The 20143-nt window shown below is 34.1% G+C and overlaps 2 protein-coding genes and 1 long non-coding RNA gene across 4 annotated transcripts in view; 1 reads left to right on the forward strand and 2 right to left on the reverse strand.

The window, feature by feature from the left end:
* The window catches only part of LOC139982400 (uncharacterized), a 51249-nt gene extending 47278 nt beyond the window's left edge, over positions 1-3971 (forward strand). Inside the window, exon 3 of one of the 2 annotated variants that reach the window (XR_011798164.1) lies at positions 3887-3971. This is a non-coding gene — a long non-coding RNA (uncharacterized lncRNA). Of the gene's footprint in view, positions 1-2966; positions 3074-3886 lie in introns of those variants that run through there. The other variant, XR_011798163.1, reaches the window with a different exon arrangement.
* Positions 494-6986, reverse strand: LOC139982396 (uncharacterized). Its single transcript, XM_071995215.1, has 6 exons — positions 6417-6986; positions 6079-6132; positions 4853-5040; positions 2923-4493; positions 2366-2492; positions 494-1650 (listed from the first exon to the last, which is right to left on the reverse strand). The coding sequence occupies exons 1-6, from the start codon at positions 6521-6523 to the stop codon at positions 1598-1600; spliced, it is 2100 nt and encodes a 699-aa protein (XP_071851316.1). The 5' UTR covers positions 6524-6986; the 3' UTR covers positions 494-1597.
* A 3052-nt stretch (positions 6987-10038) lies between these two features.
* Positions 10039-20143, reverse strand: part of LOC139982397 (uncharacterized) — a 35489-nt gene continuing 25384 nt past the window's right edge. The window contains exons 9-21 of the mRNA XM_071995216.1: positions 19438-19509; positions 19146-19217; positions 18226-18297; positions 17943-18014; positions 16780-16851; positions 16334-16405; positions 16155-16226; positions 15882-15953; positions 15393-15545; positions 14926-14994; positions 14178-14826; positions 10614-10712; positions 10039-10178 (exon numbers count right to left, since the gene is read on the reverse strand). Coding sequence (XP_071851317.1) covers positions 14757-14826; positions 14926-14994; positions 15393-15545; positions 15882-15953; positions 16155-16226; positions 16334-16405; positions 16780-16851; positions 17943-18014; positions 18226-18297; positions 19146-19217; positions 19438-19509 — 868 coding nt within the window. The 3' untranslated portion in view covers positions 10039-10178; positions 10614-10712; positions 14178-14756. The remainder of the gene's footprint in view (positions 10179-10613; positions 10713-14177; positions 14827-14925; positions 14995-15392; positions 15546-15881; positions 15954-16154; positions 16227-16333; positions 16406-16779; positions 16852-17942; positions 18015-18225; positions 18298-19145; positions 19218-19437; positions 19510-20143) is intronic.

Below are 20143 nucleotides of genomic sequence, written 5' to 3' on the forward strand. Positions count from 1 at the left end.
CTATCAATTAGATTAACTCACAGCAAGTACAGTAAAAAGTTAATGTTAACAGCATTATCCCAATGATACAACGAATAATAAACGTGGATACAATTTAGTTAATGTTTAAGTATTCGAAATGAGATTTGATGTTGCCTAAGCAGAAGACTAACCATTTCGGTAAAAATAGGGGATTCTTCCTTAATATATAAATATGGTGCGGTGATGTATTAAATGAAACACACGCTCTCATGTTTCAGATCCAACAGTGACCAGTGATGTAATTAGTAAAGCACACGTCCTCATATCTCAGATCCAACAGGCTCCTGCGATGTATTAAATGAAATATACGCTCCCATGTTGCATACTCAACAGGTACCAGTGTTATACTTAATGAAACACACGCTCTCATGTGTCAGATCCAACAGGCTCCAGTGATGTATTAAATGAAACACACGCACTCGTGTTTCAGATCCAACAGGGTACATTGATATATTATATGAAACACAAGCTCTCATGTTTCAGATCCAACAGGCTCCAGTGATGTATTAAATGAAACACACACTCTCGTGTTTCAGATCCAACAGGGTACATTTATATATTATATGAAACACAAGCTTTACTGTTGAAGATCCAACAGGGTCCATTGGCGAAGAAATACAGTAAAGGAAAGGGTCTACGTCACATGAGAATTTGATTCTTACCAGGAAATAATTAAATTTATCCGGATGTCGTCATGTATATTTTATAGCGAAAACGACCATTTAACGGATGTATAACTTCCGTGAAGAGGTTATAAAACATGAAAAAGAGTTCTCCTTTCGATAAGATTTGGGATAACAGTTTCTGAATTACACGACTTAATAAGCGGTGATCTGTCACCAGGAATGATATAAAAAGATCCGAGTGAAATTGTCTTCATCGCGTTGGTTAACTGCAGATTTTCATTTTTAGACGTCTTCTTACCATATTTCACATATACCTTTGTAATTTTTTTCCATCTAGATATATAGTGTTATATAGAGTGAATTTCATACAGGTTACTGGGTAAACATTATATTACAGGAAATGGTTTGGCTCCATAGGCTATATACAGGCTAGTGTTATGATGTAGAGACTGGTCTTAACGTGTAAGTTCTATCATGTATGCTAAATGAAACTATAATTATACACAGTCTTACAAAGTAAATTGTATGTACAGATGTTTTCCGTAAAGCCAGCCCAATAAAGATATATACAGTTATTTTCAAAGTTCTATTTCTAACGTATGTTCTCTACAACTGACTATATAGAAAGTGTTTGAGTACATCATATTTTACTAAATAGTTAACTATTTATTTGAAAAATGGGCGTGTGTACGTATAGAATTGTTGCAAAGAGTAACCATATTCTAACAGTGCACTTGAAGGTACATGACATGAAATGCAAAAACAGCCATTCAAAAGGTCTCTACATCTCACGGAGAGTGACCATTTCTCTCCCACGGTGATATGTTGGTTTGAATATTTCTACAAACTGTGGTCAATGCTTATATATACATCTTATTTATAATACAGATATGCATGAGCCTTATTAGTAATCAGTTTAGAATCGTCGTTGTTAATCACTGTTAGAACGTTCAACGTTTAAAGCTTCGAGCGAGGAATCGGATGATTAGAAGCAGTGCCTCAGCTGTAATTATAAAGAAATATGAATGTTCGATGTCATAACACGATATTTCTTTACTTTTATTAAACAGAAGCTGTCTCAGAATGCACTAAAGAATGATCTCCTAACAAGTAACACAATTTGCAAAATGCGAACACTCTTTTCTAAACTTTGTATTCTTCAATGTTACTCAACTTATTGAATAATTGTATTTGCAGCATGCATATGTGTGTCGGTGGCACTAGCGCGTGTTGGAACTTTGGTTTAAAAAAAGTTATACCACGGGGCGACAAGATTTTCACCTGACAAAAAGATTAAATAACAATTCGCCTATTATAGGAAAGCATGAGCAACATTCATCTGTTTTTTTTTTTCTTTTAAGATTGGTCGGAGTGTCTTAATAAGATAACAATCGAACACACTTGTCCATTGTATCATAAAAATGTTATGACGATATCGAAGGCAACATGCATTTCTTAATGCATGTGAATAAGCCTCAGACAAAGAAGAAATATAACAAGAAATATCCATTATTACCAATGGAATATGTGTTTGATTCCTTGATTGCATGAACTTCTTAATTTCGAATAATTTGTCACGCATGGCGGGATTTATCGTCAGAAATAGTTTACAATATCCCTTTAGGGTTACAGGGCAAATTACTTGCAGACCGAAAACATGCTCAGAGCTCGTTTCAATGTGATTCGGTTATGTTGAAATTTATTTAAACATTACTCACCTGAGACGATAAATATGATGAAAATATCGAGAACAAAGAGACCAGTATATATTGCTGCACCGTATTCGGAGCCCACTCGTACAGACACAATCATGATATTTATAAATATCGCAGCCAAAGAAAAAATCTGCAATTAAATCATAATTTTAACAATATAATGAATGTCAGTGACCATTTCTTAGATGAGAAATGAAGAACTAGGGACCAAAATGTGTTCATCACAAGGAATGCTCACTTACTAGTTGTATATAAACTTCATATTTAACATATATTCCATTTAGTTTTCTTCTTCTCTTATTGACGGTGATACTAAACAAGTACATATTTGAAACACTTTCATGACGAATGAACGAATGAATAAAGTTAGTTAGCCTACATTGGAGACCAAATATTACTTCAAATATAAAGCTACTGCGATATACGTGCTCATTACACTGAATAAATTCCATGAAAGAAATGTACCTAGGGTAGGCGTTTGCTGTTTAATGTTAGTAATAATAATATCTGAATGATCATGCAACGAAGATGGTGACATGGCTTTGCCTATCTGGACTCACCTGTAACCTCTGTTCAAATTTATTTTTCATTGGACTGTATTTAGCATGAAGAGTCAGAAACAGAACCGACATCCCGATGGTTGAGAGCTGTGTCAATGAGTTATGCCATCCAAGCAGTGTGACCATCACAGTCTGGGTGACCTTCCTGGTCAACTCGATGACCTCCCAGTACCAAAACTGACTCTTGTAATTCTCACAGAGAAAATTGAACCAAACTGGGGAGTCAAATTGTCTCCTTACGGTCCCGGTGACCAATGAAGAGGTTTCGTCGATAGAGCTATCATAACTGCAATCGAAATCGGCATTAGCTGTAGCTTGTTTGTCTTTGGTATGATATTTTTGTAGCAAAATGAACAGCGACAATGGAAACCCAACAACGTACACCACTGTAGCAATGTAAGCCACAACATGATAGGAGTCAAGATCTTTACAATTGATGCCGTAATCTGCTCGAAGAAGAGTTAAGGATTCATTGCCGACGCTGTATATTTTGAACGTAGAGCACGCTGCTGGGTAAACCGCGAAAATGGAATTACAAGTTGGTGTGTACGTCACAAACAGCACAAGAATAACTAAGGTGAACAGTTTTGAAACTGTCTGTTTGGCCTTTTGTCGAACAGTGAGTGAGAAGAATCCGCACTTCGATATGAAATAGACTGTACAACTTAGGTAAAGGTACGTGATTACTAATACAACTGGAAATATTAGAACAATTTTAAACTGAAGCAAAGGATTTATCTCAAATTGTTCATTGATGCATTGAGGACGAACAAAAACTTGAAAGAAATCTGCAACCACCATCGATAGAAATTCACCGAAAATTAATAGAGGACCTTGCCATTGTACGTTGTGGAAAGTCTCGAATAAATCGCCAATCACTTGATAAAAGCCGAGAACAATCTTTATTCTTGACGATAGTTTATCAATCATAGTTCTTTGGTTGCTTATTTTGTTTTTCTTCCAGACAATGAACGAAAGTAGAGCAACGCACGAGAGAACAACAAAAAGGAACACTACCAGCACCCATAATTTACTGGGACAAGGATGACAGGAACTCAGAACCGAATAATATCCCGGCCGACATTTGCTACACATCCAACCGGTGTAACCAGCAGCACAGTTGTCGTTACCATACATTGGAAGACCGTCTTTACTGTCACAACTCCTACTTCGAGGACAACGATAAACAAACGGCATAGAATATTCATACTGCATCGTTGTGTTATCATAGTCGTCGTTCTTAGTTTCTAGATTTTTCACAAATTTCAAGTACTGATCTGGTTTTGTATTCGGAAAAGACCAGTTCCAGTAAAATCCGGGTAGAATTGATATGTAATCTTTAGAACAATTTAAGCCATCGGCGATACAAAGAAAACATTCCCCAAACCGATGCTTTCGAGCGTAATTTTCTTTACATATACAAGCTCGATAGCCAGCGGATACGTTTTTGTCCGTTCCTTCAGGGCAAACTTTGCATTGGACTAGAGAAGAACCGCCGCCCTTTTCTACAAAATTTCCATCATTACAGGTTTTGCATTCAATGCTTCCTATTTCGTCTTGGTAAAATCCACCTAATCGTAAAAATGCATAGATTGATTTAAGTTCTGGGTAGATTAATTGAACTAGAATGGAAGATCATTTAGTACATCAAGCATCTTAATTTTGAAAAATGTCTTTAAGAGCAGGGCATTAGAAGTGAGTTTAAGTTAGTCAGCTGTATATGAAACGAAGTGGTTGTTTTACTTGATGTAAAATAACCTGCTTATCTATAAAATTAAAAATAAAAAATAAAAATGGAGAATTTACGTCATACAAAATGAAATAAATGATATACATCATATCTAAGAGACAAGAAGAGGGGAAGTTGGCCTAAATGGCTTTATAATTGGTTGGAATGAACTTTAGATTGAAATTCAAATGTTTACGGCACCTTTCGGACATCCTCTACACTTCTTGCGAAATCCTCCACCAAGTGTACCCGTTGGACACGGTCTACATTCACTCATGTTTTTACCAATATCTTGGCATTCGAAGCCTTGCTTCTCAAAGGGTGGCGCTAAGAATGTAAAAGGTTTTTTAAGTTTCAAAGAGGGAAAAGTTTCATCGTTGACACATATGCTATAATGAGAGAAGAAAAACAAAGGAAACAGACAGAGTGGGAAGATGTGAATGTCATCTTTTAATTAATGATGTTTACTTTATGATGTCAATGTTGTTTAATTATGTTACAATATTATCATTCCTCATAATAGTGACACATTAAGAACTGTTTGCACACTTGCTATGAGCATAGAAATTGAAATTGAATCATAGCTCTAGTTTTGCCTCTTTGATGACAATTTCTTTTAACAAGAATCTGTAAAGTGGATTTTGTTAAGTTGCCAAGAAAAACGTATACGCTTATACAAAGTGCTTTTCAATGAATACTTATGTAAGTACGGAAAACGTTTGTAGCTTAAGGAAATATTGTTACTCTTATTGCACATCCAATTATTGTAAACCAATTTGCTGCATGAGTTAAATTATATTTGAAGTACATGAGCTTAAAAATTAAGCTTAAGACTAACGTTACATGTAATGAATGATTGATAACTTCGATAATTTAGACCAATGCATGTTTAAAAGATACTTAGAAATCTGTAAAATGGAATGAAAAAAAAAATGTCAGGAAGTGCTTTTCTTAATATTAGAATTGTCTTTAACTATGCTGAGGTCATTGCTTCCTTCAATTTATAAATGATATGCACCGGTGAACATTTTTAGTAAATATTTTGCAAATACTTTTCTGTATTGACAAAAAATTCTGCATATATCATTTTATATAAACTTCTGAACCGCCTTTTATGTTTTAATGATAATGATATGTTAGGAAAAATGGTAAAGATTAAACACTTAAAATTTAACCAAAGATACTATCTATTGCGATCTCCAGCGATTTTGTTCTGTCAACCTCCATGAGCGCCAACGGCGCCATTCGCAACTTTCAAAAGGTTGGTACTAAATTCTAGATAAGTTCTTGAGATCAAGAAGTGGTTCACTGTAAAGCCTATGTTCACATCAACAATTAGGATCATGATTGCTTGCTGCCTTCAATTCCCCTTTAAGATAATAAAAAAAAATAAACCAAAGACACTAAGAAAGCAAAAAAAAACTTACATATTGCCGTTTGTAGACAAAGGTAGTCTCCCTAATTGGTTGCAGTTCATATATCTTAACAAGACAAAAAAAGAAAAAAAAACTCATATTTCTTAGAACAAGATAGCTCTCTGTTTCATTAAAATACAATGAATCGTCTTCAGCATGTCCATTTTTGACAAGATCCAATGCATATATATCTCAGATGATTTTTTTGGTTACTTCATTACTTTTGTCGGTCGAATAATGTTCCTACGAAAATATGTATTGATTTTAGAATAAAGAACAAAATTGAATTTCAAAAGAAAAAAGTATTAAACACAGATATGATCAAGCTGATGCATGTTTAAAGCACTCACAAGGTACTTCCATTTCCAACTCCGTTCAGCGCTTCTTGTGAAATATTCAGGATGTTGTTCTTGTACAAGTGGCTATGAAATATAAAAACACACATCGCAACTTCCATACAGACATTATCGGGTATGTGCTCCTTTTCATTGGAATATTATTGCAGTGAATATGTCATATACCCCCATGTAATAAATTACAGAGTATATGAACATCGGAAAATTAACTAGGAACAACTTTGGCTTGAAAGTGATTCGAACCTATGATTTCAAGTTAGTAACCCTGCCCTCTTCCAACTGAGCTATCCAGTCCTTAGTTGATGGCGATCCCTAATAGTCATTGTTCGTTGGGTTGCCAGTCAGAAGCCACAGTGAATCCAATACTGTGTAACTTAGGATCACACATCAGTTTCATTGTATAAAAATCAAACAGCTATACAGGGAAGGGATGTCAAGAAATATCCCGCTTTTAGTTAAGTAAATGAACAAAGTGATACGACTAGTAAATTATAAATAATGCGAAAGCGTAAAGTATATGGCTAAAACGGGAATCGAATAAACTTCATTATGTACTACTTCCCTTCCTGTAGCAAACAACCCATCATTACATTCCATAATAAAATATTATTACCATTTATGAAAAGATTACACTGTCATTTAAATATAGTTTTGATTTTGTTATCAATAAATATATGTGCAATTGATAAAGCAGACTGCGTACAATCAGTTAATTAGGGTATAAATTCAGGTATCAACACGTGTCACTTTTGTCATAGGACTTGAGATAAAACGTTAAATTATATTAAACCTTTACATGTAATTAAAGGGGCTATACAATGAATCCAGCCAAGCAATTAATGTCAGGCGCCCTCTATTTTTCTCCAACTTCTGATTCTGTCCAATTAAGGGTTGTACCATTGTGTGTGTGTGGGGGGGGGGGAGCTCAGGCAGTGAAAAGTGCTGTTTCACCTCAATCAAAGTAGAATGACTGTGGAATGCTGTTTAGGCCTAGATGTTTATGTTATTGGAGAATGCCAAGGGAGTTGTTATATGTTCTACTTGGAATGACCTGTTACAATTTGTAGTGTCGGACATGTGGGTAATTTTTACACACATGGAAGGTTCACCTCTGCACTGTGGGCAAACAAATTTATAAATTTTTGGGTCGGCCAAGTGCATGATGTGATGCCGATTTATATTTTTAGTTATTTTTACTGATGTAATACATAGTGGTAATTCTATATGACATATGTATGGGTGTAATATTCTTCACCTTGGAGGGGACATATTTTGTTGGGACATGCGTTCCCCTCCAAAAATCAACAATTCCGCTTTCGACAAAAGTGTGACACCGTAGCAGATTTTTCAGATAAGGGTATGGGGGGGGGGGGGTTGGTGGGGATTGGGCAGGCCCATATTAGCTACAAAATGGAAAAATTTAGAAAAACAAAAAGGTGAAAAAGAAACAAAGGAGATCTGACAAGTGTTTCAAAATTTTACTTTTTTAATTTCAAATTGATGATTCAGGGGCAAAGGCTGGGGTGCATACCAAGTACCCCTGGCAACCAGTCCGGCACTATTAATTGGTACAATTTTCTTACCATATTTTGTCAGAGTAAAGCCTACTGCAGGAGCAGTGTAATGAGATTGACTGGCCAGATCTGACTGAAACTTTCTTTCTATTGTGAAACCTTGTGATGGATCCATTGTGGGAGAGGAAACTGGGTTTAATGCCTCCCCTAATCCCCTTATTAATCCAATTCTGTGAACATTTTACAATAACGACGAGGCTAATATTAGGGTGTGATTGAATTAACAACTTGTCATACATTTTTTGGAGGCATATGTTGCAAACAATATCCATAAATCATATTTTATTTTGGAGAAGTGATCTTATAATTTAGTGAACTTTTAAGAATGTATATATATGGCAACACCAATGTGAGTCTTTGTGAGAGAATTCATCACATCAGCCATACAGAAAATAACTCCCTTCTATTATTTAGGACATTTTTATAGAGTGGACATCATTTTACAAAAACAATTCATTTTATATAGTCTAATTTTAGAGTATTCCTGTACATAGCATGCCTCTGGAGTATTCATTAAAACAGTGTCACAGCAGATACCTTAATTGTATACAAAAACAACCGGTACTCATGGCTCGTAACTACTGTTCATGTCCTGATACACATGTTAAGAATACAAAGTAGTTATTACTGATGCACGGTTGTGGGAGAGTAGTTGTTGTATCCAATCATTGAGTGCGAGTTCTTTAATACTAATTGTAATATGAAGTCGTATCTAGTAATTTTTTGCTGTAAGTAGGTCTACTGATATACCCGAACATGGCCTTTCTTTGTTATCTTCATGACGAATTGGAGTCATTTAAAGAGAGGTGTAACTGTAATCAAGAGGTACTGTACCTAGTTACTGTACTAGCTATGAGTATTGGCTGACAATAGTTGCTAAATAATATTATAGTGGTTAATGTTGCTAGTTTTACATGCTAATTTATATTTGAGATTAGGGTTGCAAGAGCCCCTTCATAACATTCATTTAGAACTCGAGAACCAAGCAGATCATATCAAGACATTTGCTTCCTACATTAAACAAACGTTCATTTTCGATCATTAATAATGGACCTGAAGCTTTGAATCTGGCGATGGTCCAAAGATATAACCTTCTGATACTGGGACACAGGACTTGTTATAGTACCTACAGGTACACTGCATATAGGTCTTTTATTTACTGGAAAGCCGTCAGAACTGGACGTTACAATAGTATAGTCATCCCATCCTGTGCAGTTTGGTGCATAAGGAACATGTTTCCATCAGAGGATTGTCACTACAGTACGCAGGAATTAAAGTTGGCATATTTTAGAAAAACATATTCAAATTAAGAAACATTTATGTTTTTCAATGCATATCATGGATTGTAAGATAACTTTCTTTGAGGGTACGGAAAGGACCAAATATTGTTTAAGGGAAAGACAATACATGCTAGACATGTTTATTTTGACATATGTAGGCCTTAATATATTGACCTATAGAGACTACACTTCTCAATGTCATATGCATGAACAACTTTGAAAAACAAAGGATAGGTAGTTGTGGAAAATGGGATAGTTTTTCTTCCAAAGCAACTATCCATACCTCGCCGATATGTCCACAAAAACTGCCTCACGTGTCTCACTTTCACCAGAAATGTACTATACGCACAACTTCAGAAGTGTTATACCATTTTGGTGACTTCAGTTGGTGAGATTTAATTTTCTGGGCATCAATTTAACAACGATGTTTGATGTTTGCTTGCAGTATTTTATCTCCTGTGAAATTAAAGAGCTTACATTCATAACATTTGGTCTAATGCAAGCTGTGATAACGAATGGGAAAGAAAATAGCAAATTATAGTACAGTTTTGAATGTTCTTTCGTCAAACCGATCTTTTAACTGCCAATAATAATTTTACTTCCACTGTTTATTGTTTGATTAATCATATCATATATTTGTGAAAATGAGCTTAAGAATCTACAACCATTGATTATGTGTGCTCTGTAAAGTCTTCAATTGTTGGCTTATGGACGGTGGACAGTCTTGGTATCATTTTTTGGTTCATCAATAGGGTTTATCAAGCCTGTTTGGATGAACATAGATTAACTACCAGAACTTTCACAATGTTCTCCGGAAATGCAGAAAGTATCCCTAGGTTTTGGGCTCTTGCACAGGTACCAGATGCCATTGTTTGGTGGCTGTGGAGTACTTCACCTTGACCCTGAAAAGAAATCATAAGAGGTGGTTGTGATTTGCATATTCCTTTGTGCACCTCCAGATAATCAACTCAGGGTATTTTAACAAATATCTTCAATAAAGCTCTAAGGCTGCTGTCAATTAAATCTTTATGGTTTTCACTATGAAATACTACCTAGAAACAATTAACATCATCAAAAGGAGTGTAGAACTGTATGTTCATGTACTAGGTAAATACCTTGAAAGTGTTTCAATTTAGTTATGCATTTAACCTCTGGTTTAAGACATAAACGAATCCACAAACCACCAATTGCATCTATGGTAATAATGTAAATATTCTGTTGTGAAGTGAGTCAGAAGTGTGCCTAAAAGGTATCATTTGAAATGGGTTGTACATTTAATGCCATTCACTACAGATATTAAATAAGCATATAATGAGGGCATAGACAGAAACACTTACTCATCATTCCCATCTCCATCTCTCTTTGTGACGGTTTCTGTGAAAGTTGAAATCAATGGCTGCCAAGTACTTTCTCGCCACATACAGTATCCAACGTAGCTGTGATAAAGAACGAAAAAGTTGGGGTCGTATGTTATTTATAAGGTTTGATTATGCAAACTTTTATCAGGGTTTCTTGGCCAGAATATATTTTATAGTAATATTTACCTTTTCAGTAATTGTGTTTGCAAGCAGTTGTCTTACCATGTACACAAATACACACACACAACATTTCCATCAAATTCTTGGCCTTTTGGCAAGAATTCAACAATTATTCACAGACCGTCATGAGCCATTATTCTAAAAAATTGTCAGCTGGCAGGGTAGTTGAAGGATGTCCATGCAACCCACTGTTGCCATGACAGGGCTTTTAGGTTTTGACATGGGGCATTAAGGAACCATGATGCAATGCTACTTCTGCATGTATTGTCCTGACTCTCTAAATTCACTCTGATAAAGGGCCACCTGGGCTGGATGTCCAGGAAGTGGCTCACCATCCTACCATAATATATACTTCTCCTTAAGGAGAGGAAGGACTTCCAGGTGTCAACATGGGCTATTCACGGTAATCAGCTAATGAGCTAACATGACTTTATACTGCTAACAAGAGACTACTGTAACTCTATGTACTGAAGGTAGTTTATATGTAGGATGACTTCCTGTCAATGCTCTCAACGCAGATGTTGTACATGTAGAAGGTGAAGTGGAGATGAAGGGCAAAAGCTGGATTTGAATACACTAGATGTATTACTTGCAAATATTACAACAATGACAGAAGGGTATTCCATGCAAATAGACCAAATCTAATCCTCCTTCATCTCTTGTTGCAACAGTGCATGCCTTGGTAAACAGTAAATACTGAATAGTACAGAACTTGGTGTATTCAAATTTGGCCAAGTATAATTTGTTCCATTGGAAAGTATGCATGTAGCATTAGCATTGATAGATTTTATGAGAAGTTTGCATCTCTGAAGCATAGATCTACTGAAAACAAATACAAACAAATAAATGCTGACGAAAACATGGCACAAAAAAATGTTGCATACCATAGGGCTATATAGTGCAAACTAAATAAAGTACCAAAACAGAATGTGACTTTCTACAGTATGTTGGGTTTCACTGACCTTAGAATGAAGCTTAGCCTAGCTACATACCAAGTGAAGCAAAATAACTAGATCTATAAAGGAAACTAGGAAAGTGAATGTGGTGGAAGTACAGCCTATACCTACCTTGCAATGCATGCATAGGACAAACAGTAAATTAGTTCAGTTGGCCTTTCAACCAAGTTAATAGTATCGTCAACTATCCTAAATTCATGCACTAGTATGTTAAATTATTCTATAATGTCCATTGTAATATACTAGCCTAACCATTTTTGCAATCTGATACTTATTCTTCACCATTATGAACACTTTAAAGTTTGCTTTTGCAAAACTTCTGCTAAAAACTTTCTTGTTGCTTTACACAGTTTATTATTTCATAAGCTACACTAAGTTATAGGCAGAATCATATGCTGGGAGTTAACCACAAAATGTCCATTCTTTGGAACATTGTTTTGTTGGGAGGTCTTTTTGCTGATTTTAGAGTGTTAGTCGCCTGGGGAGTAGGAGAAGGCAAGAAAACAACATCTACTTTCCATTAGTTTTGTACAGTTGGTGCTTATATCTAAGGTGAGTAGTAGTGCTGCATTGAGTTTGGTCATACTTCCTGCATTTTCAGCAAGCAATGTGTCAATTATATATCAATCATAATTTCTGGATTTTCAGTGGGCCATGAGTCAATTATACATCAATCAGAAAGGGAAAAAAAGAAGTCACATTAGTAATAAAGTTAGGCCTGTCCTTAGTCACCTACAGACTACTATTAGTCTATGTTCGCTAACTACATGCACCCAAATGTTTGCTCCTAGCTATGAAGGCATACATATTTTAACCACATGTACCTGCATCCTTTTCCTTCAAAATGATGACTCCTGATGCAAATATCATTTTGTAAAACTTGAAAATTATCCACTTTCTTTACGCTTCAATAAAGCATGTGGGCCAGGCATTACCTTTTTTTCAAAGTTAGCAAAACCAACAGAAAATAAAGATTGCTACCTAGTACTTTGATCTGGGATATGCAGTCTGTCATAGATCTGTGATATTGGGAAGGCCTATCAAATGTTAGTATAATTAGTAGGTCGACATCAATTTATTTATCTTCTTGTGGATTTTTGGAGGATGCCAAATACCATGAACGAAATAAGGTATCTTTGCCATTTGTAGAAATGTAAGGCTAACAGTGATGTTAACTGCACTAATAAACACAGGTATTATTTTGTAAGAAATTTTGGCAGGTAAGAAGTTTAAGACACGAAAGGCATTTGAAACTAGATAAAAGATTCAAAGTGGCTATTCTTATGACTAGTCGTAAGAATAATTTCCGACTAAGCATGCGCAATTGCTATTTTTATGACCAGGAGTACTATTTTTACGACGAGGAGTAACAATAATTTCCGGGTAGGTTTAGCGTTAGGATTGAGGTTTAGGGTAATGTTTAGGGTTAGGGTTACCCCTACTACATGCGCAGTTGCTTTATTTACTTTACTGCGCTTGCATTCGCCTTTGTCGTAAGAATATAGTTTATAAATAATTGTTACGACTAGTCGTAAGAATAGCCACAGCCTAAAAGATTCGCACAGTTTAATTGATTCCATAGTTGCACAAAATTAGGTTAGTAAGGAGTAGCCTAGTAATACTATATTTGTATTTGTATATTTATTTGTTTCATCACAATTTACAGTGTGACGGGAAGTCTCCTATAAAGCCTGTAAGGCTCAACAAAGTAGGAGACTCCCCAAAAAGAAAAAAGAAAGAAAAACTTAAGAATAGAAAATGAAAAGTTAATAGTAGCATCTACAATGATGAAATAATCGAATTGACTCTACTTAAAATTAATAATGTTAATAAGCAATCCTAACAATCTTTATAATGATCTTAATCGCAAACACACACAAGAATAAATCCATCAATAGTGAGAAATAATTACAGTTTGGAGTTTTCTTTTGAATACAGAGTAAGAAGGCTTATTCTTAACATTATCCTGGAGATTATTCCACGTTTTTATAGCACGAATACGAGGATTAAAAGAACTTAAAGTACTTCGTTGGGATAAAACATGGGCGTTATTACAATGGCGTGTTTGATGGTTGTGGATTAGTCTATTACTATCCTATTCAACTCCCTATATTCCTATACAACTCCCGAGTCCTTGTTGAATACCCTAGCTGACAATGGTGGCTGCAATTCACGATCGTCTACACTAGATACAACTACATTTGGCCCATATCAAATATTCAGGACAGGCCTAGTCACAGTATTACAGATACTTTTACCATGTGTCCTGACAGTGACACTAACTAAGATTACCTGAATGCAACTTGTAAGGCCTAACTAACGTTACAGGCCTAGCCAAAAGTGCTTGTAGCTAGGCCATCAACATCCTTACCGTAGTTGAATCGGTAATGAAAGTTATTTGACTTACCTAGGCCTATGCTACTTCGACTGCGGTATAGCAACTTCCGACCTCCTTCAGCGTTTTCCAGTTTTCAAAAGAATCTACCAGAGAGATTTTGCCGTTTTGTTTCAATTCATTCTTCTAGTCCTACGTTGCTTTGTAGAGCTAGACACAATTTCGATGTGTATTTCGAGTAGACTGTGTCCCGGCCCTATATGCACCTAGACCAAGATTTTTGTGTCTAAGTGTAATAGTGAAGTTAATTACGGCCGTGTACGTACGAGCGGGGAGTTGTTACACACAATTCCCTAGTATAGTACGTACGAGCGTTACGACTCTGCAATCTAGCTAGCGCTGTATATGTGGTACTCGGCAACATACAGTACTGTAGATCAGTGTGTATATATATATCGTACATACTGCGTGTATACTACTGTATCATGTAGATCAGTATCTGTCTACATTGTTGGGAGTCGAGTTTCAGTGTGTTGCCATAGGGATGATTTGCACACGGCATTTCGCTCCCATCAAGCGATGCTTCTCTCGGATTCATTCTATAGACCCTTTAACATTGTGAAAATATTTGTGTTCCAAGCACATGTATACTTACATATCAATGTTTTCGAGAGCAAACGAGTTGTTGGAAACATTGGAGATGTTATTCGCAACCAGGTATCTTTATTAGGAAAACAATAACGTTAAAAATTCATCACTTGACAAGGATTTTATATTCGTCTAAAGCTTAAATATCCAGAAAAAAATAACTTTAACTTACAAACATTTGAGATGGGTGTCCAAAAATGCTAGTTCTGCGATGGAATGAATAAGGTTCCTGTTAAGAATTCTGCAAAAGCATAATAGAAAATGATTACTGTGAAAGCATCCATTTCATCTTGCAGGCAGATGAGAGCTAATAACATGTACGGGCATTTCATCCAATACTACCTGTGCAAATTCCTTAAGCAATCATGTTTTAACTAACGACTGTGGTAGTGGAGCCCAACGATCCTTAGTAATCTACAAACTTTGAAACTACGGCAACTAAATTATAGTATTCTGACAGAAAGCGTTACGAGATCTCTTAGTGAAGAACGTATTTGATGATCTGCTAAACGTGTGTTCCATAGCACTTAATATACCACTTCTGGAAAACTTATATGTCGGTGTCTTTCAACCATGTCTAAAGAGACTAGCACACAACGATCCATTTGGTATCAAATCATGATAGCGTTGAATTCTTACAGGTATGCTAAACTGCCTAATCCCTGGAAAGTATCATTCCATAGACAAGTTAGCTTATTTCTCTGCAGTTGTAATATCGACAGCCCGTGATTTCCACCGTAAGCACTGAAGAGTCCCCTCGGAATTACAGATAAACTATTGTTCGACAAGTCCCTGAATATTCGAAAGAATGAAAAAGAAATACGATTTATTGGAGCTAAAAGTACATAAATGTATTGCACTGTCGTAAGGAGACACAACTCAACAGTGAAAAGTAAGTGATGCTTAACAGTGTCACCGCAACTAACACATGGAAGAATACATTGCTACTTGTAATATACACACACGATCATTTTTTAAGCCCAAAGAAAATATAAAGTGCAATAAACATTTACTGAGAGTAAATTTCATCAGTATTATATAATATTTTTCTCTGCTAAGATAAATACTAATACATTGGACATTACGCTCATCAGATGCAACAATGAATCAAATATACACTGAACTTACAAACTGAATGTCAAGTTGATTGTCTCGAACAGCCCGGCGGGAAGAGATGAAAGATTGTTTCCATAAAAGGTTCTAAACGAAATAATGAGTACATTTCTTGTGAAGAAGGTCACAATATTATGACTCTTGTGAAATCTTCAAGGAAGATCGCAATATATTAGTTTGTGTCATATTGGATAATAGTTATGATTTGCTTACTACAAATATAGACAACCGATTTTAGTTTAAATATGAAAATGAAATTTTATAATGCAAACAGCTGGTAGAACTTACATGTGGTGAACAAGGTTCAAACCAAGCAATGAAGTATTCGATAGAGTTTCAATTTTATTGTTTGAAAGGTATCTGTCGAAAAACAAATGTGTTTGGTAAATGCTAGATAAAGATAGTTACAACAACAGCAATAAGTAAACAAGTGCACAAAGAGTTTTTTTTAAAATGTTATTACTCACATTATGCTCAGATTTTTGAAAGATTGAAACATGCCTTCCGGTAGGTAGGTTATTTTATTTGAAACAAGCATTCTGAAATTAAGAGAAAGAGGTAAACCGAAGGAATATGTTTTTTTTTGTCCCTAGATGTAAAGAGGTGCATCATTTTATATTGTTATAATGATTATTGCAAACGATATTTTCAAGAGAAAAGTAATACTGTAACGCAAAGGTGCTTTTAAATACAATGACTATCATCAACATAATATACAACGATGTCTGTGCTCCCGTTATTCTTAAACACCCCTCATAACATCAAAATCGAAAAGATAAGTGTGCACCCATGTTTGTTACTTTATAAAGTTAAGGGGTCCTACATCAAAAAGCATACGATGTACGTCAATACAAATAAAGAAAGTGGCATAACAGATATCTGACAGCATGCAATTTACTAAATATTTACTTACAACTTAGACAAATTTACAAGTTTCTGGAAAATGTTTGTAGGTAATTGCGTCAAGAAGTTGTCGCTGATATATCTAAGTGAAACATGGAACAAAATGTACAAAATATATGTTACCATGATAACAATTCATTTAACCTCACAAAGAACATACAATATATACAATCATCACTAATTAAGTGATAAATATGTGTTGAAAATAGTTGTTATATTGATAAAAACATGTATTGCATAGTCAACTCGCTCCTAATCTTGTTATGTTAGGAAATATCTGTGTTTGGTGCTTTCAATAGCACAAAGACATAGTTAAATAGGTTTTTCCCTTCTCGGATGCAATCAAATTCAACAGCAAAGCATGTTTTTTTTTTCTTATAGGCGTAGCAAAATCGTTAATATTATTATCATTTGCTATACTAATTCACTCATTAATCAAATGAAAAAGAAAAAACGAGAAATATTGCAAGCATTTAGGCTGACGAATACATTCCTGAGATTTTCTCATAGTAATTGATTCTTCACTTTGAGAAATAAAAATCTGGTAGTTAATATCGCTAGATTTTTCAATGCAGATATGATGGACTTACAAGTACGAAAATAAACAAAACCGAAAGAAAGAGAACAGTTATGGAAAGAAAGACATTTCGAATATTTATAAATATATATATATATATATATATATATATATATATATATATATATATATTTATATATATAAAATTATATGAGTTTATGCATTTTCGAGAAAAAAAAGTTTGTCCATAACTGTTCTCTTTCTTTCGGTTTCGTTTTTTGTTACTTGTAAGTCTATCATATCTGCATTGAAAAATCTAGTCATATTAACTATCAGAATTTTATTTTTCAAAGTGAAGAATTGATTACTATGAGAATATCTCAGGAATGTATTCGTCACCCTAAATGCTTGCATTATTTCTCATATATATATATATACATATATATATATATATATATATATGTATATATATATATATATATATATATTTTCTTTCGGTTTCGTTTACTTTGTTCTTTGTAAGTCCATCATACATGCTGTGCCATATCTAGTGTTATGAATTAGTAGATTGTTTCAAAGTTACGAATCGATTACTATGAAAATATCTCAAGAATGTTTTCGTCCTCCTGAATACTGAAGCCTATTAAATAACTTACAAAAATTCCAAGCTTGTAGTGTTATCAAAAAGTCCTATTGGTAGACTCGTCAGGTTGTTAAACGACAAATCCCTAGAAAAAAAAAACATTTTTCATAAAATTGGAGTGTCAGTTTGTTCCATGTCGATATTACAAACCATTCACTTTAGACAGAGTATCGAAGTCATTAGCAATTTTTTCTGTGATATCAAAACGATTACGATGTTCCACAATGAAAAATAATAATAAAGAGATGGACATTACAGATATCTGCCAGCATGCAATTTACTAAATATTTGCTTACAACTTAGACAAATGCACAAGTTTCTGGAAAATGTTTGTGGATAATTGCGTCAAGAAGTTGTCGTTGATACATCTAAGTAAAAAGAGAACAAAATGTAAAAAATATATGTTACCATGATTGAAATCCATAGTACCTCACAAAGAACATACAATATATATAATCAACACATATTAAGTGATAAGTACGTGCTAAATATAGTTGTTTTATTGATAAAAACATGTATTGCATAATAAACTCGCTTATCATCTTGTTATGTTAGGAAATATCTGTGTTCGGTGCTTCTAGTAGTAACAAAGCCAGAGTTAAATATGTCTTACCCTTTTCGGATGCAATGAAATTCAACAGCAAAGCATGTTTTTGGTTTTGTTTTTATAGACGTAGCAGAATCGTTAATATTATTCGTTAGCTATACTAAATCATTCATTAATCAAATGAAACAGAAAAAAAGGCAAGAATTATTGCAAGCATTTATGATGACGAAAACATTCCTGAGATATTCTCATAGTAACCAACTCTTCACTTTGAAAAAAAAATGCTAGTTAATATCACTAGATTTTCAATGCAGATATGATGGACTTACAAATGGCAAAATAAACGAAACCAAAAGAAAGAGAACAGTTATGGAAAGAAAGTTTTTTTTTCGAAAATACATAAATTTATATATTTTTATATACATATATATATACATATATATATATATATATATATATATATATATATATATATATATATATATATATATATATATTTATTTATTTCGGCTTCGTTGACATTGTTATTTGTAAGTCCATCATACCTGCTTTGACATATCTAAGAATATTAACTTGTAGATTGTTTCAAATTGGCGAATCGATTAATATGAGAATATCTCAGGAATGTTTTTGTCATCCTGAATACTGAAAGCTTATTAATTAACTCACAAAGATGTCAAACTTGTAGTGTTATCAAAAAGTCCTTTCGGTAAACTCGTCAGGTTGTTATACGACAAAGTCCTTGGATTAAAAAAGAAGAAACATTTATCATTTAATTGGATTGTCAGTTTGTTCCGTGTTGATATTACAAACCACTCGCTTTAGGCAGAGTATCGAAATCATTAGCAAATTTTTCTGTGATATCAAAACGATTACGATGTTCCACAATAATAAAAAAAATAATAAAGAGAGTGACATTACAGATATCTGCCAGCATGCAATTAACTCAATGTATACTTACAACTTAGACACATTTACAAGTTTCTGGAAAATGTTTGTGGGTAATTGAGTCAAAAAGTTGTCGTTGATATATCTAAGTAAAGAAATAGGAACAAAATGTACAAAATATATGTTACCATGACAGAAATCCATATATCCTCAAACAGAACATACAATATATACAATCAATATTAATTAAGTGATAAATATGTGTTGAAAATAGTTGTTATATTGATAAAAACATGTATTGCATAGTCAACTTGCTCATAATCTTGTTATGTTAGGAAATATATGTGGTCGGTTCTTTCAGTAGCACAAAGACAGAGTTAAATATGTCATACCCTTCTCGTATGCAATCAAATTAAACAGCGAAGCATGTTTTGGTTTTGTTTTGATAGACGTAGCAGAATCGTAAATAGTAGTCGTTAGCTATACTAAATCATTCCTTAATCAAATGGAACAGGAAAAAAGACAAGAATTATTGCAAGCATTTAGTATGTCGAATACATTCCTGAGATATTCTCAGAGTAACCGACTCTTCACTTTGATAAAATATCTAAGAGTTAATATCACTAGATTTTTCAAAGCAGATATGATGGACTTACAAGTAACAAAATAAACGAAACCGAAAGAAAGAAAACTGTTACGGAAAATAAGATTTTTTCGAAAATACATACATTTACATATTTTTTTTATTTATATATGTATATATATTTATATAAAGTGCA

This window comes from Apostichopus japonicus, chromosome 16 (assembly GCF_037975245.1).
Source record: "Apostichopus japonicus isolate 1M-3 chromosome 16, ASM3797524v1, whole genome shotgun sequence".
Classification (NCBI taxonomy): Eukaryota; Metazoa; Echinodermata; class Holothuroidea; order Aspidochirotida; family Stichopodidae; genus Apostichopus; species Apostichopus japonicus.

Bases quoted from the DNA above. Each gene is read 5' to 3' on its own strand.
- LOC139982396 (XM_071995215.1), bottom strand. From the start codon at position 6,523: ATGGAAGTTGCGATGTGTGTTTTTATATTTCATAGCCACTTGTACAAG. The intron at 6,133-6,416 runs GTGAGTGCTTTA...TGTCTTGTTAAG, and splicing joins GTTGGAAATGGAAGTACCTT to ATATATGAACTGCAACCAAT. The intron at 5,041-6,078 runs GTAAGTTTTTTT...CTCTCATTATAG, and splicing joins TTGTCTACAAACGGCAATAT to CATATGTGTCAACGATGAAA.